The sequence below is a fragment of the Dicentrarchus labrax genome, unplaced genomic scaffold, assembly GCF_905237075.1.
Source record: "Dicentrarchus labrax unplaced genomic scaffold, dlabrax2021, whole genome shotgun sequence".
NCBI lineage: Eukaryota > Metazoa > Chordata > Actinopteri > Moronidae > Dicentrarchus > Dicentrarchus labrax.
In genome coordinates this window covers 14,802,953-14,814,810 of record NW_026136708.1, presented here as the reverse complement: position 1 = coordinate 14,814,810, position 11,858 = coordinate 14,802,953, and the positions used below count along the sequence as shown (strand labels likewise).

The 11,858-nt window shown below is 40.7% G+C and overlaps 1 protein-coding gene across 2 annotated transcripts; it reads right to left on the bottom strand.

The window, feature by feature from the left end:
* Positions 1 to 543: 543 nt before the first annotated feature.
* LOC127368505 (cytospin-B-like) lies at positions 544 to 8,386 on the bottom strand. Of its 2 annotated transcripts, XM_051409368.1 has the most exons (12): positions 7,872 to 8,385; positions 6,692 to 6,811; positions 4,551 to 5,024; positions 3,396 to 3,469; positions 2,665 to 3,299; positions 2,482 to 2,569; positions 2,324 to 2,399; positions 2,189 to 2,225; positions 1,607 to 1,703; positions 1,371 to 1,487; positions 1,014 to 1,073; positions 544 to 904 (listed from the first exon to the last, which is right to left on the bottom strand). In XM_051409368.1, the coding sequence occupies exons 2-12, from the start codon at positions 6,729 to 6,731 to the stop codon at positions 815 to 817; spliced, it is 1,788 nt and encodes a 595-aa protein (XP_051265328.1). In that variant the 5' UTR covers positions 6,732 to 6,811; positions 7,872 to 8,385; the 3' UTR covers positions 544 to 814. The 2 variants fall into 2 exon arrangements, 1 of the variants encoding a protein (XP_051265328.1); XR_007885841.1 differs by having other exon boundaries at positions 866 to 904; positions 1,014 to 1,487; positions 7,872 to 8,386.
* Between the last annotated feature and the right edge of the window lie 3,472 nt (positions 8,387 to 11,858).

The following is an 11,858-nucleotide window of genomic DNA, read 5'->3' as shown; positions in this document are numbered from 1 at the left end:
TCTTTGTGGTATTAATGAAGAAAACGTGGGGAAAAAAACTCCCATATACATTACTTTATTATTGCAATAAGGCTTTGGCAACAACATCTTCATATGTTAACCATGTTTTTAAAAATACTGAAGGCCTTACACACATTTACATGTTAAATATACATATAACAAACATACATATATACATTTCCTCATAGGCAACTTCTCTTAGACACTCTGGTGTTTAAGGATAAAACATCACTTTTCTAACACATTAAATCTGGGTTCACGTCTTCCCCCTTTCCTTTGTTTTGTGGGTTTTAGTTTTGGGTGGATGCAGACATGAAAACACCGTATCATGGCAGGAGAGATTCATGATTAAAAATAACTATTAGTCAAGAAAAATAAAACTAAAAGTGCCCCAGATTCTGAAATCATTAACTTAAAAATATAACACAAGTTTAATCAAAGTGCTCATCATTTTTAAAAGAAAAAGCAAACTGTGCAAAACCAGTGCTCCCAGCACCCAGTAACAAATGTGAAAGAAACTGTTGTTGTGGACTTTAGGATGATTTTAAATCTGACAAAGTGCATTATCACCCAGCAGCTTTTTGGATCTGAATAGACAATATGTAGAAAAATAAAAATACTAATACATTTGGTTTCTGTGTGAAGGACATTGTATTGATTCATAAAATCATGTCATAAAATCTTAATATTGCCTGGCTGACCACTTCATTACGGGTAGAGCGCCATCTTGTGTTAAACAGTGTTTCAGTCCTTTGCCTCCAGTCACAACGATGGAAAAGAACCAGGCGGAAGAGCGAGACGAGAGGCGACGCCTTCACATCTCAAAGTGACGGAAAATGCTTTCGACGTAACTCAGCACCTTCTGCCAGTCCGGCCCGTCTGCCTTCAGCATCTCCCCCACCGTCTGCCACACAGTTCACATGTAAAGGAGAAGATTAGAAGACCAGTGGACTGTTTAGTTTATGTTTTGTACCAAACAGCAGAAATGTGCTGTGTAAAAAAAAATGTCTCACCAGTGCGGCTGTGATTCCCACACTCTCCCCCGTCTTAAAAGCAAGGTCCAGATTGTCCTTCTGTAAAAGACAGTCGAATCAGAAGCAGATACACATTTTTACAGACCTTTTTTTAACCTTTCAGTTATGGATTCTTGTAAGAACCAAAAAAAAAATCATCTGGATCACTTGTTGTCCCTCGATGTCATCGATAAAGTGATTCATTTATGTAATGGAGTCATGAATCTGTTGATGAATTGAACCTAGTTTTATGACTTTAGAGACTACATAGCTCATATCTTTTATCAAAAGTCTTTCAAGACTTTCATTGTGGCCATTACATAAACTGAAAGAAAGAAGCAACATTAACAGTTTTACCTTGTCTGCTGGGTTGAGGGTGTCGTACGGGACGAGAGTTGGTAAATATGTGTGATAAACGGCACAGAACGCCAAGCCGTCCTCCCAGCTGCTGCTGAAGTTTGTGATCTCAATATTCTGCCACAAAACATATTCGATGAAGAAAAGATATTTTTTGCCCACCCTGAATTCATAATTTTACAGATTGGGTTGAATTTTTTTTATATTTTAACATTGGTGACATTCTCCTCTCTAACCTTATAACCTTGGGTGCGAGTCTGGCACCAGCGCAGCAGGGAGTTTCTTCTGGAGCCGCCATGACGCCTCAGCAGAGCACTGAAACCATCTTGAGGTCTGAGAAGGAAAGAAAACGTCTCACCACAGTTTTAACTTGATTTGTATCGCAATTTTCCAAAACATAGTTAAAGTGCGTAATCAAAGAACAGACAGTAGAGACAGTAATCAAAGTATATAGTGAATAATATAGTAACATAGTCCAGGAGACAGTTTAAAGCCAGTTTGACAGTTGTTGTCCTGTATAGATACATTTTCTCAGCACACCAGTCACTTTTCACTTTCAAAAGTTTAAAAGAAAATACAGAGGTGGTAGTGCAAACTGTCCACAGGAAAAGAGCCTTTTCTGCAGATTCAAGTGTGCAAAAGGTTCAGCTGGAGATTGTAGCTAGGTTTGAATGTGACGTCATGGTTTATTTGAAAATGCTACTCGGACTCATTCATGCTAAACAGTCGTCTTCATCTCGGTCTTATTTACACACAAAGTTCAGCGTCTGTTGAGAGGTCGGTATCAACGAAGAAAAAGGGGCCTAATAGTTACTTACTTGATGGAATCTAAGCTTTGGTCTTCATCCTGTTTTCCTGTGAGACAAAAATGACGTCTCAGTCATACAAACCTACGCTTACTAAGCCGTCTAAAACAACATAAAGGTGGTTCAGTGCTGTAGGTTTAAGCTCACCCGTGTAAAAGCTGGACCAGCTGTCCTGTCTCTGTAAGATGCGGTCCATCCTTCTCTGTTTTGGTGGCTCTTCTTTCTGGAAAAGTTTAGAGATATTAATCCAAATAATCATGATTGTTTAAAGAACATTTATTATATCATTTCAACAAGTGTTATACCTTGCATAGCGGTAATGTTGAGCTTGTGTTTTTTGAGGTCCCATTTTCACTGGAGGAGTTCGTCGGGAGTGGGAGACGAGAGAGACTCCTAAAAGACATTTTTTTGCATGTTTTATAATACTGTCTTCTCTTAATAGGCTGACTGTGACTGTGACTGTGCTGTGAGCGTTCATGCAGACTTACCAAGATCTTTCACACAGCATCACAATCCTCCTTGGATCTCTCTGCCCATGTCCCCCTTCTTTCTTCTTCTCCAGGGCAGCCAGACTGCGAAGGTATCCCTCCGCCACCCCTTTCCCCGTCAGCTGCGTGCTCTCTGATCCATTTGCCTCCTCGGGATCATTATCCACAACTTTCGCATCCACCTCTTGATCTGTTTCGTTGTCCGTTTTTTGCTTTTCAGCATTTTTAGCGTCAGGGTCAGCTTCGACTTCCTTGGGTTTCTCCTCCACGACTTCCTGTGTTTCCTCCCCCTGCCCCTCCTCAGAGTCTTGTCTCTCTGTCTGTTGTTCACAATCTGTTACGTCTTTCACCCTGCATGCGTTCCTCAGAGCGTCCAGCTCGGCCCGCTCCTGCTGCTGCTGCAGGGTGAGTTCAGTTAATTTGAGGCAGACGTCTCCGTGCTCCGCTCTCAGACTCTCCAGCTCTCGGTCCTTCTCCTGCTGTCTGTTGAGGGCCTGAGCCAACTTGTCCTCCACAGCCCTGTGGCTCTCCTGGAGCAAATCCAGAGCCTGCTCCGACTCGACCCGCAGCCGGTCGGCCACCGACACCGCGACCTGCAGGTCACACTGGAACTGATGCCACTCCAACCTCTCCGTCTGTCATGGAGGATGAAAAGAAAAATGTTTTCAAAGTGGTCGTTACACGACAAATAAATGTTTGTAGGGTTCATGCGACCTGCAGTTCCAACTTACCCTGAGTGTCTCCCTCAGCGTTTCCACTTCCTCGACCAGCTCATCTTTCTGTGTTATCAAAAGCCTGAGCAGCTCTGACAGATGAGTCGAATAAAGAGAGATAGATTTAAAAGTCTGACAACTGCAATGAGGAAAGGTAATTCATTAATTATTTACTTCATAAAAAGGATTAACTAATAACTAATAATATGAATGTATGCTCTGTTACATTTTGCCATCCCAGGGAGCAAGTATGGCAGGGCCCTGGCACTGGTATACGTGTAGCTTTTATTAATATTATTAGCTTTACATGTCTTTACAAAGTCAAAATGTCTCTTGTGAGAACAGTTTTGATTTTATAGTGAAGGAGTTGCCAGTTAAAGGTCCGGTGTGCAAGATTTAGGAGGATCTATTGGCAGAAATGGAATAAAATATTCACAGGTATGTTTTCATTAGTGTATAATCACCTGCATATAGCAATTGTGGTTTTGTTACCTTAGAATGAGCCGTTTTTATCTACAGAGGGAGTGGGTCCTCTTCAACAGAGTCTGCCATGTTTCTACCGTTGCCCAGAGCAGAGAAACCAAACACTAACTCTAGATAGGCATATTCAGTTGGTTGCAATCTGAAACTTCACCGCTAGATGTCACAAAATCCTACACACTGGTCCTATAAATCATGAAAAGGCTTTTTTTGTGCTTAAAAGACGGACTCCACTGATTTTGCAGAAGTTGTTCAGTTTACTTTTCATGGCGAGTACTGCTCACCTTGTGAGTTACTTCTGTGGCTCTGGAGAAGCTTTCTACTACAAGTATTTACCAGAAAGCTTGAATTACCAAAAGGAGGCCTGGAGTTGGAAAGACACACAGGCAATTACCAGGCTAGGGTGGTATATTAAAAGATAATGACTTGCATTATGGGAAATGTGGGATTCAGTGTTTCTGGAGCTTGATCCCCATTAGTGTCTCCGGCTTCTGCTCTTTCAGTGGTTACCATTCGTTCTTTAATTAGTCTCTTGCAAGCAGATACTAAAATCAGTCAAGTACCTCTTTAAAGGTTTCTCCTACCTTACCCAGATATGTCATCTATATGCCTAATTAATCTGAAAACACTTTAAGTAAGTAATTTTGCAGATTCTCCTGTTCTCCAACAGAGATCAATAACAAGAGGACCTACCTACTGCTCCTGTGGTAACATCAGCGTTGGGGCTCAGGCCTAAAGAGGTCCTGTAGTGCTCCATCAGACTGAGTAAAACCAGGGTCATCTCCTCTCCGGCTCTCTCTGCTGCAGCCTGCGGCTCCAGTCCACTATCGCGCTCCTGCCAGCTCTGCTCTGAAGGCGACTCTCTGGACAGGGGCAGAGACATCGGGCTGCCCGGGGTGCTCGCTTCCTTCCTGTGCCTCGCTGCTGCATCGCTCACGTTCGTCTCTGAGCTGGTGACACGGTCTACACTTATCACAGCCCATTCTGAGGGAGTGGACAGTTTCTGTGTCCAGTCTGGAACTGGAGAGGTGGTGCAGGGGGTGGCGCTGCCGGCTGGTGATGGCGTCTGTGTCTTATTAGAGGACGCTGCAGAGGATAAGGCCATGGCAGTCAGCTCTGCCTCTGAGGGCGTGGTAGGAGGCGTGTGGAAAAAATCTAAAGGAGAACCTGAGAGGGGGGATAAAATTGTAAAACAGATGGGGAGCTAAAGGAAGACAACATCAGAGAGAGAAAACTGTACAGAGCCTTAAAATAAATCTGATATAAGTTAAAAAAGTGTGCTGAATGCAAAGCTCCCCCTCTTCTTTTCCTCGATGCAGATGTCAGCACTCACTGCCCGCTCCCTTATTTACTGTCCTAGGCTGACTGATGCAGCAAAAAGCTTCTCCTGCCAGTGTCTTGGCAGGCAAACACTCACACGCTGTTCCCCCATGTGGCAAGATCCAGGAAGAGAGGTGATTTTACCCTGATCTACTATCTAACGGCTGCTCTCACTGCTACCACAAAGCAATTACATCCATCATCGATGCTGCTAGCATTCTGCATAAACCAAAAAATAAACACATTTTCATTGATTTTTTTTTAGCAGTTAAGTTTGGTTTCTGTCTAAAATGTCACCTGTCACTGAAGAATTACGTGATTTGCTGTTTATGAGGTGCATTGGCTGATTTTGGCAACACGGATCTCCACCTGCTTTGACTCAGATCTTTTTATGCTCCTTCCTCCTCCTTGCCCTTGTGCTGTAGTGCAGGATTCTGCAGACTCATCATTTCCCTGGCAGCAGCATGATGTAGTCTGCTACGGCAGGGGAGCTATTCTCACCCTCTAGCCTGAAACTACTTCCTGCATACTGACAGCCAAGAGAGGGGAACCAGGAGCAGCATTTTAAAACAGCTGTAAGTGAGAATTAAACAGAGCGGGCAGCTGAACGTCTTCAGTTAGAAAACAAGATGTGCGAGGCCGCAGAGGACCAGTTTCAAGCATTTGTTGAGCCAAATGACAGCTGGCTTTGAAGCTGAAGGATACTGAACGAGAATGTTCTTCCTCTGAATCCTCTGGGATACAGTTTGTATTTCACTGCGACGTTCTGATTAATTACTTCCCCTGTGCCAGGAGAGTGTTTCTGTGATCGTACAGGAGCTGACACCAGACTTTAATTTAGACAAACGGGGTACAATCAGGGTGTCAATCAGTGGAAATGTGACGTTCATCTTACAGCAGCCCCAATTTATGATTTAGTCTGATATATTTACAGAGAAATCTGTAAATATAAGATTTTGGCTTTCTTATATCAGCGTGATTTGGGTCAAATAAAAAGATATGTGAATCGTCTCGGAATTGGGGGGATGTAAAGAAAAATCATGTTAAAGCTATTTGCTATTCTAACTGAAAATAAACTTGTTCAGACAGTAATCATATGAAGCTCTCAGTTCTGTGTTCATTCGTATTCTGAATTGTTATTATTTTGTAATGCAGAAGATCGTACGTCACGTTCAGAAGACATTTGTTTTTGTTGTTGTTTTGAGTGCAAACCAGCTCATTTTCCACATAAAGTTTTGGACACACACTGAAATATAGAGCATGTGGCACTTCCTGTTGCAGAACCAGGAAAGATAATAGTTTAAAGATCATGTGTAGAATCAGCAGAAGAAAAGTGTTAGTTCAAGCATGTTTAAGAAACAACTTCAAAACGATAGTATTCTCAATCACCTTTGAGGAGAGCAACAAATAAATGAACAGAAATAATTAAAAAATAAAATAAAATCAGCCAGTTTCCAAAGTGTTTTAAAACAAAACCATTGTTTGTGTCATTTGGGTCTTTGTCCTTTAGGTACCTGTAGTGCCATGGCTGTCTTTGCCAGTGTGGTTACCCATGATCCAGCAGGGGTGGGTATGTGGACAGGCTGCCCAGTGTCCTTCAATGCGTCCTCTGTTTTGTAAGGCCCCTCTGCTGTCTGGACAGGAGGGAGTAAATGTAAATCTTTTATGAGTGTGACTCATCGCTGAACTCTTGGTCACCAGAATAAAATGATTAAAACATGTCAAGAAAAGAGCCTCTGAAGACCTTCGCTCTGGTTTACTGCTTCTAAGCTTGAAGGTGGGAGCCAGAACATCTTCCCCTAACATAACAATGGGGTTCTTTAAGATTATGGTTTCTTATCTAACATTACAACTGCAACATACTACTACCAACTGTAACATACTACTACCATCTGTAACATACTACTACCAGCTGCTCTTGGATGGTACAGGAGTCACTGTGTCAGGTGTGTCATCTACCTGCAGTTCTTGTTGACTAGCTCACAACAGCATAACTTGACATAAAGTAACATAAAAAGGTCTTAAAAAAAAAAAAAGAGCCACAAATGTGTTAATAACATCCTTTCTGACAACGTATACACAGCTTCATCTGCAGTGCTGTGTAACGCTTTGAATAATTGACCAAACTCCATTGAATAATCATGACATTTAAGGTTGTCATGTCTATTAATTAAAGACACATACATTAAATGTCACAACTAACCTCAGTAACACGTTGGTGGTATCTTTAGGGGAAATTCGGCACATACATGATTTTATATGAAGCACTAAATTTCAAAATAATTTCATTTTTTTCCCAACAGAATCAGCTGCTGACTACTGGCCTGGAGTATTGTAGGATTAAGCTACCAGGAGAACTAACTCTAAAACCAGAAATATTATTAAATCAAGCAGTTGCTCAGTCGATTGTAAACCATTGTAAACGAGTCATTTATACCTATTTGTATAATGTCTAAAAGAAACTGCGGTGCTACATTAGTCCCGCGTCCAAGGAGCTGCGCCACACTAAACTGTCCGGTTGGTGAATGAAGTTTGGAGTCACGTTTTCCCCCAAAATAAGCCGGGGCGGGTGGTATTTATTTATTTGTGTGTTAAACTATTCTAGGTGTGACCAACCACCGACACTACACACACACACACACACACACACACACACACACACACACACACACACACCGGTTTCATTCATCCTACCTGCTCAGCCTGCCAGCTGGACGCCCTCCAGGTTGGGTCCCCGGCTGTCCGTCCAGCGGGCTTCTTCTCTGGGTGTCTCGACCTCCCACCGTCGGGGGGTATATCTGAGCACCGTCTCCCCAAAGAAAAATCACCGGAGTACACTGTTCCTGTCCGCGTTGCTGACATTCATGTTTCCCCGATATCCCATATTCACCATGCAGCTATAGAGAGGCGGACAGCATCTCTAACTTGGGTCCAATATCCCCTCAATAACTCTGCTTCGCCTTTAAATCCAATGCGACAAAAAGCAGAGAAGGAGGCAGAAACAAATCGGTTGCGCAGCAGCTGCACGTTGCATGGACGACATGAGTGTTGTCAGTGGCATAATTTTAATGTTTGGGAATAATGTTTTTCACACAAAGTAACGAGTCAAAAAGACTGAATAATGTGTTCAGTCTGTTGAATTAAAACACCGCTGCTGCTGTTAGAGGAAGCGGTCACACCAGCTGGAGGTTAATTATCTTTAAATGCAGGTGTGCTGGTGTTGGCACGCGGCAGGTAACAGGTTACAGCTTCACGCGGTCCGGATTACGTCACGAAGCATCTGTCATAGCTCTAAAGATATATATGCTTTTTTTTTTTTTGCTGAATCAGGTCCAAAAGCTGTGATTTCCAAGTGTCAGTGAAGAGGTTCCAGTGGATCCACCTGAATGATCAAAACACCTCTGACTGCACAAAATACTGGATCAAAGCAAAGTCACTGTATTATTAGTATATGAGCAGTGGTGTAGTGCAGTGGAGTATATATATATATATATATATATATATATATATATATATATATATATATGTCAGCATTGGGTAAACACACTTTTTAATCCCCTCTGATGTGTGTTTTCTAGGATGGCAGAGGCATGACACAGCTGTAAGTAAGGAAGGAATAAGGCATATTTAAAGCTGAAATGTCTCACCCTGTAGCCTTCGGGCTGGTATTGATTCTTCTGTGGTTGAGTTCATAATGTTCCTCACTGCCTTTAGTCAAGCAGCCGAAGTTAAGTGACAATGTGAAAATACCATACTGGCCTATCTTTGTTAAATATGCAGTAGCAGTCTTTCATGTTTACATTGTTTATAACAGAGGGAGTTGATCCTTTGCATATATTCACTTCCACAGGCACAACTACACCACCGTATACAACAACTATATACTAAACAATGCACTTGTGTTATTTGTCCTCACAGGCTGAAGAACTGGACTAAGACTAACAGATATCATCTCTGTTTTCTATTTATACACAACCATAATTAATATAGGTGAAGTATGAAGAAGATTTCATCATAAAATGTCATAATGATACTTTAAATAGAAATCCAGCCGCAAAATGAAACAAGCAAATATACCAAACACAAGAGAGTCATGGTAGTCTGTATCCAGATGAGAAAACCAATGAGCCTTTAACTGTATCAGTGGTTCCCAAACCTTTTCCTTAAGGGACCCCTTTCTATCATTGAATAAACTGACAACCTGAATAAGTGATATATTTTATTTAACATTTCATTATGTTTAATGAATAACAGTAACAGTACAGAACAACTGATAAACTGCACCATGAACACACATAGTTTATACAACAAGGGATTTGGAGGAATGTGAATACTACATAATTGCATTTCTCTGTATGTATTTTTTATGTTTAACAATTATGATTAAAATGCTTCTGATTCAGTGTTTCCTTCTCCCTGACGATTGGCCATTGTTCTATTAGCTCTGTTTTAACTGCTTTCTAATGCAGGATGAGGCTGTTGAGCAGAGACTTTTCTTACACCTCTTTAAGAAGAACTATGAAGTTTTAGCGACCCCTAGTGGTGTTCCCACTGTACTACACCCCTGTAGGGTACTCACACAGGGGCCTCACTTTGCACAATGCAAGCCTTAACCCTCTTATTTATTCCTCAGATCTGATGTTTTTTGTTCGGTTGTTCACATTATTTGTTAAATGTGGCTCATATGATCCTGAAGTGACCCACAGGACGAATGTAGAGAGTAATGTAGTCAAATGGATTCTGATATGTCACCGAGGTCACAAAGTGAAACATCAGAGTTGTGACTGATCTGGACCACATGTGAACTATCTGGGGAGATTGTAATGTATGTTGCCAAGAGAGCACATTGAAGGTTTTATCTAGGTATGATCATATTCTGACAAATAGAATTTAAATATAAATACGTTAAATTGGTGCAGTGAAAATGACTTTTGTTATTATTATTATTGTTGATGTTGTTGTTATTGAGTGTTTCAGGACCATGGACAGAGCACAATGAAGAAGATTGTCTCTGGCGCCCTCCAGTGACCAAACTCAGTACTGACAGGAATAATGAAAGAGGCAATAATATTTGGATTTATTTATATTTATTTATTTATTTATAAGTCTGTTCTGGGTATTATTTCTGTAAAATACAAGAACTATTAATTAGTAATTCACAAAGAACAAGATAAAAAAAATCAAGATAGATATAAGATATAATTATATATATATATATAATATCAAACAGTTGGTTGAAGTAACTTCTTTGAAGCCTGAGGTAAGTATGATGTGTGGGACTTCTCTCTCTTTTATCATGTACAATGTTTGTCTATTGTCTGAGTTGTTTGTTGTTAAAAGGAGGAATTTCTTGTCTTTTACTGCAAACCAAATCTGTGTACAGGTACAAATAAAGTCACCTAACCTCAGCAGGTCTGCAGGGAGTACAGTACACCAGAACATAAAAATCACAACTTCCTGTGAGTTTCATAAGCTTCATGCAGTGTTTTAGGGACATATTTTCCCCTTTTATGCAAAATATATTTGCTGTGTCTCATATTTTAGATTTTATTTCTTTTACCTTCAAGACAGGTATCATTCTTCTTACATTTAATTAAAATCTACTTGACTTTGATTTGATTGAGGCACCATAACAGTGTGTGTCTGTGTTTAATTGTTTTCTAATGTTATATTATCAGTGTTTGGTAATGTTGTAACTGCAGGCTGATTTGCACAATGAGAAGTCTGTTTGTTTCTGCAGTGTGAGCAAAGGTCAAGAGAGTTTTCAGCTTCTGGCTGTTTTATGGACTGTGCCCACATGATTTCTCAGTGATCTAAACACCACACCATGATGCAAAGTCAGTTTCTCGCTCACTTTTATTTTGTGCTGGATGAATGTGCTGATATTTATATGTTGATGTTCGCCTATAGATTTGTTTCTATAATGGTTAGTAGATAGTAGATAGAGGTGTGATGGTTTTTAGTGACTGGGGATTGCTTCGTTTGTACCTGCCTTCATTTTGTGCATGGTCCTTGTTTAAAAAAGACTAATAACTTTCCAAACTGAATTTAACATTTAAAAAACAAAGCTAGTTCCTTTTTTGTGTGTTCATAACCATTAAAACTGGGGAGTCTTTGGCTCTGAGTTCTGGGCTGATGTCTCTGTGAAGTGGCTGCAAGTAAAAGACAAGAAGCAGGCACAGTATGTGTAGGTGGAGACTGACCGTGAAGGTGCAGCACAGGTGGATGTCAAGTACGAGGAGCTTTCTTTTGAGGAAATATACGCTGAGCTTGTGCTTTGCCAGTTCACTGCTGGTGCCAAACCCCCACAGGAGCTGCCCAGGGACACAGCAGTCAGACCAACGCTGGCCTGTCATGAAGCTCAGCCGGAGGAAAGTGGTTTGCCCGAGGTCGCTTCAACAGAAGTTGTTGGAGGACAGCAGAGTGTTTTTCATCCATTCACACTTATTTCACTAACATCTTCACTGGATATGTTTCATTTCATATATTAATCATCAGGCTATAAAAGGAAAGTCAGTCTCTGTATTTTATTTCATAATAATTGTAAAATGTTACAATTGTTTTAATTTTTTTTTCCTTTTACGTTGTGGATCCAATTTTTATTGACTTTATTGTAATTTTATGAAAATGATGTTACTGTTATGTTAGGGCTACTATTTTTTCTCTGTTTTTCAAGTTTAG